The sequence below is a fragment of the Erinaceus europaeus genome, chromosome X (assembly GCF_950295315.1).
Source record: "Erinaceus europaeus chromosome X, mEriEur2.1, whole genome shotgun sequence".
Classification (NCBI taxonomy): domain Eukaryota; kingdom Metazoa; phylum Chordata; class Mammalia; order Eulipotyphla; family Erinaceidae; genus Erinaceus; species Erinaceus europaeus.
Genome location: NC_080185.1, coordinates 43,149,940 through 43,154,981, shown reverse-complemented (window position 1 = coordinate 43,154,981; position 5,042 = coordinate 43,149,940). Strand labels below are relative to the sequence as shown.

General features: G+C 54.4%; 1 protein-coding gene across 1 annotated transcript; it reads left to right on the top strand.

The window, feature by feature from the left end:
• Positions 1 to 1,487: 1,487 nt before the first annotated feature.
• On the top strand, positions 1,488 to 4,773 carry ZCCHC12 (zinc finger CCHC-type containing 12). Its single transcript, XM_060183259.1, has 4 exons — positions 1,488 to 1,708; positions 2,081 to 2,135; positions 2,468 to 2,523; positions 2,908 to 4,773. The coding sequence occupies exon 4, from the start codon at positions 3,016 to 3,018 to the stop codon at positions 4,210 to 4,212; it is 1,197 nt and encodes a 398-aa protein (XP_060039242.1). The 5' UTR covers positions 1,488 to 1,708; positions 2,081 to 2,135; positions 2,468 to 2,523; positions 2,908 to 3,015; the 3' UTR covers positions 4,213 to 4,773.
• The last annotated feature ends 269 nt before the right edge of the window (positions 4,774 to 5,042 follow it).

Sequence of the window (5,042 nt, the reverse complement as noted above, 5' to 3'; positions counted from 1 at the left end):
TACATTTTAGGGTTAATTTCCAGGGATGAAGACTTGATATGTTTGGTTTTCAGCCTCTGCAGAATAAAACAAATCTCAAGTGCAGTTCCAGGAAGATCCTGGATTCTCAAGCTACAATCTCTGCTCTGAAGTTGTACTTCATGAAAGATTACAGATACTTGGGGCAAGTCCATCCATTCATCCATTCATTCATTCATTCATTCATTCTCTTCTCTGCACCTCACAGCATATGCAACACTGGTTCAAAATTCAGCTCAGGCTAGATGGCAGAGCACCTGTTTGAGCACATGTGTCACCATGCACAAGGACCTGGTTTCAAATCCCAGCTCTTCAGCTGCAGGTGGGGGAAGCTTCATGAGAGGTGAAGCAGGTCTGCAGGTCTCTCTCTCTCTCTCTCTCCCTCCCTCCCTCCTTCCCTCTCTGTCTCTCTCCCCATTCCTAATTTCTCTGTTGTATCCAAAACATAAATAAATATTTTAAAATGCAAAATCATGCTAAGTTCTAGACCTAGTAAATCAGACCCTACTTCCCCCACCAGGGGACACACCCTCCTTCCCCCACCAGGGGACACTGGCCTAGTAACCTACATTTCTTTTAACAAGCTCCCTAAAATGACACTGATGGAACCAGCTTTGCACCCATATATCAGTTAACATTAGTTAAAAATCTGTGCGGGGTGGGTAGGTGGCTCACTGGGTAGAGCGCACAAAGCACCAAGTTCAAGGACCCTGGTTCCAGCCCTGATAACCATATGTGAATGCCAGCTGGGGGGGGGATGGGGGAGCGGAGGTTCACAAGCAGTGGAGTGGTACTGCGATATCTCTTTTCTCTCTGTCGCTCTCCATTAAAAAGGGGGGGTCGGTGGTGGTGCACCAGATAGAGCGCACTTGTTACCCTGGGCAAGAACCCGGGTTCAAGCCCTCAGTCCTACCTACAGAGGGAAAGCTTCTCAAGCAGGGAAGCTGTTCTGCAGATGTCTTTCTGTCTTCCATTCCCCTCTCAATTCCTCTCTGCCCTAGCAAATTACATAAAAATATATAAATTTTAATAAATTAAAAATATCGGTGCTTAAGTGCTCTCATTGTAAAATGGATACACTGCGACTCCTTTCGCAGTACCAGAGAAGTCAGTGTGAGTCTTATTTGTATGAAGAAAGCCTAAATGCAACCCACCCCGTGATGGTGAAAGACTTATATTATTTGCTCAGTTTCCATTCCGCCTTGTATACAACGCACCCAGCTTCGGAGCCCGGGGATGAGAACAAGAAGACAGAGAGGGACTTGTGTTCAACTCCACCAGTTGTTGCAAGCAGCCGCAGGGACCTGGAGCTCTGTCTCCCCCTCCATCCCCCGCCGCCCTCCTTCTTCAGCCCCGCACATAATTTGCATGGGCCCCGAGGCTGCGCGGGGAGCCCGCCCCCGCACCCCGTTCATTGGCTGGCGGGCCGACTCGTCACCCTCTTTTGTCTCTAAGGGCTGAGGATAAAAGCCACCGCCGCTGCCGTGGGAACCGCGCAGCTCCATCTCGGCTCCCCCCTCCCCTTCCTCTGGTGGTTGGGTGGCCTGCGCCAAGCGGTTCGGGTCTGCAGCCCCAACTGGTGCTGCAGCCCCGGAGGCATCCCTTTTCTCCCCGCAGCTCCTCGGGGACCAGAAGGAAGCAGCCTCAGCTGCCATCGGCGGAGGACAGTCCGCAGGCCACCAGACAGAACGTAGGTGACAAACGAGGTGGCTGCGATTTAGCGGCGCAGGAGAGGAGGGCTGGTAATGGGGAGGCCCCAGCAGTTCTGGGCGGCTCCCTGCTTAGGGGACTTAACACTGCGAGGCTTGGGAAGCAGCACTCCGGATAGCCAAATATGTAGGATTTGCCTGGCTTTATTATTATTATTATTATTATTATTATTATTATTATTATTATTAATATTAGTTGGAGGGTGGCATTTTCTGGGATGGGCAAGGGATAGCGGAATGAGTGGGAGTCGCTAGCTGTCTCCCTCAGACCCCGTTTGCATCTCTTCCCTCTTGGTGGGGAGGCGTGTGTGGGTGTGTGGGGCCCAACTCCCCTTCCTTCTCCCCTGCGACAGGAGGCCCTTGGAGAGGAATTCCAACTTGATTTCTGTGCGCCTGACTGCGGAGCTGGTAGGCCGACCCTTTTCAGGGTGGGGGGGGGGACACGTAACGACGGGGGTCATTTTGGCTTGCATTCAGAAGGTAGGACCGGAAATTTTCGGTGTGGCTACAGTGGAGACATCGAGGGGGGTGCAGGAGGCGACTGTGGGGGAGGGAGGCGAGGGGCGGGTGGGAAGGTGGGGACAGAGCAGGACCCAGGACTGAGGCTGCTTCAGACGCCCTCCCCCTTCCCTTCCCCGCCCTGACCCCCGCTGCGACACATCCCTGGCGCCTTGAGGTCTTAGATCAGCGACCCCCAATAGACAGAGCCCTCTCCCTCACTTTTTTTTTCCCCCATCCAGGCCACAGGTTGCAGAGGTTGGAAGTGAAATCAGGACATTCTATTTCCTGAGCTCTTGTAAGAATCGGAGGAATATCAGGACGGGGATGGGGTGGGATTGATGAGGGCGGTGGGGTGGGGAGACACAATTGCAAAGGGACAGCGGCTTTGAGGCCCGAGTCCCTGAAGCTAATGATCCCAGTACCCCATGCTCTGCCCCGTTAGCTTGTACGCACTGGATCACACTGACAAGCAACAGTTGTCACCACTCCAGAAAGAACGGCGCTAGGGGCGGGGTGGGAGGGGCGGCGCAAGGTGGCCATTGACACAGGGGACCCCGCCCCCTCCCTGAGACTGACAGTCACCTAAAGGGGGTTGTTAGTTGGGGGGGGGGGAGCACTTAGCATCGTGCTCCAGTCAGTAACCTCTCCTCCGCCCCTACTTCTCTGTCTTTTTTTCCAGGCTCTGCAGGATCGCAGCAGAAAGACATCTGCAGATTAGGCTTTTTCCAGAAAGCCCAAGCTTCTCCTTGCATCTAAGTTTCCCCTCCCTCAATCGCGTTTGTCAGCCATGGCAAGCCTCATGGCACGCGTGGGTAGCAGCCGTCGGCAGAACGCGCCCCTGCCGCCCTGGGCCCATGCCATGCTAAGGTCCCTGGGGAGGAGCCTTGGCCCTTTAATCGCCAACGTGGCCGAGAGAAACATGAAATTGTTCTCGGGGAGGGTGGTGCCTGCCCAGGGGGAAGAGACCTTCGAAAACTGGCTGATCCAAGTAAACGGGGTCCTGCCCGACTGGAACATGCCAGAGGAGGAGAAGCTCAGACGTTTGATGAGTACCCTCCGGGGTCCAGCCCGCGAGGTTATGCGCTTGCTGCAGGCGGCCAACCCCGACCTGAGTGTGGCCGATTTCCTGCGAGGGATGAAACTGGTATTTGGGGAGTCTGAGAGTAGCATCACCACCCATGGGCGTTTCTTTAACACCCTGCAGGCCCAAGGGGAGAAAGCCTCCCTCTATGTGATCCGTTTAGAGGTGCAGCTGCAGAATGCGATCCAGGCAGGGGTCATAGCTCAGAAAGATGCCAACCAGACCCGCCTGCACCAGCTCCTGCTTGGGGCTGAGCTGAGTAGGGACCTGCGCTTCCGCCTGAAGCACCTGCTCAGGATGCATGCCCGCGAGCAGGAGCGCCTGCCCGGGTTCCTGGAGGTGATCAGGATGATCCGGGAGGAGGAGGATTGGGATGACACTATGACTAAGCGCAAGAGGGCCAAGAGGGCTGAGGCACAGGTAGAAAGGGCAGCCAGCCCCGTGGCCTTTGAGGGCACCCCTCCAGCTGTGATCGGCAGCACCGACTGCCACGTTATCGAGATTGACGACACCCTGGATGAGGACTCGGATGAGGACGTCATCCTGGTGGAGTCTCAGGAACCCCCGTTGGTTCTCTCGGGCTCTCCACCCCCAGTGCGGGCTCCCAGACCCCAGGCTCATGCGCAAATCTTTGATAACCCAGGCACCTCCATGGGCCCCTCTCCTTCCACCAGTCGGGGCACCGGGTATAAGAACGATGCCCCCGTGGAGGTGCGCAGAGCCCGGAAGCGGAAATACATAATCCGCTGTGCCTATTGTGGCGAGGAGGGTCACTCCAAGGAGACCTGCGACAATGAGGGTGACAAGACCCAGGTGTTTGAGAACCTGATCATCACCCTGCAGGATCTCACCCACACTGAGGAGGAGGGCTGCAGAGATGACCCCGATGAGCTTGATGACTGAGTCACAGTGAGGTGCTACCCATCCCCCAGCTTTAAATGAGCCCCAATCTCTGTTTAATCCAGCAATGGGCAAACTGGGGGAGGTCCTCTGAGAATTGCATGATTTAATCCCCAAAGCGGCTTTTCTGGGGAGGGTGGGAGGGAGGGAAATGGAGGAGAAAGGGTCTCTGATACCAGCACAGTGGTGAGAAGTGGAGTTGCTCCTGTCCTCACTCCCCAACTTGTCCTGCCAATTCAATGCTTCTGTTTCCCGTGCGCGTCCAGTTGTTTCCTCAGTAGCTTTACTCTCTGCGTGACCGTGGTTCCATCCATTGTGAAATCTTGCAGCAACCCAGAAGACAAGAAGTACCAACTGCCCTATAAGCTCTCCACCCTTCTATACCCTGTGTCCACCCCCTTGATGGCCGTTCCTTCTAGATATTTCCCTCTTCCTCTGTATCCCTATAATAGGTCGATGTGACAAGTGATCCAATAAAAGTGCTGTTCTATAGTCTGTATTTTTTCACCAAACAGTGTACCTTGTGGGCTTCTTTCTATGTCAATAAATATATACTAGCATCTACGCTTATGTCTCTGTTGTCTGATCCTAAGAAGAAGGGAAGGGGGGAGGTTAGGGAAATATAATGAAAAGCTATAAAGGGGTGGGTGGGTGAGTTATTCCCTCTGTGTGTGGGGGTGGGGGGTTTGTCAGCCTCAGTTCAATGGTGGGGGAAAAGAAGGATAGGAGGGCACTGAATGAAGGCCTGAAACTTGATGGGTGCAGCCCCTCCTCACACCAACTGGGTTCCTTAACTCACAGAAGAGTCCAGCACCCCCCCCCACATTTATGCC

Excerpts from the sequence above, each read along its gene's own strand:
- ZCCHC12 (XM_060183259.1), top strand. The coding sequence starts at position 3,016 with ATGGCAAGCCTCATGGCACGCGTGGGTAGCAGCCGTCGGCAGAACGCG.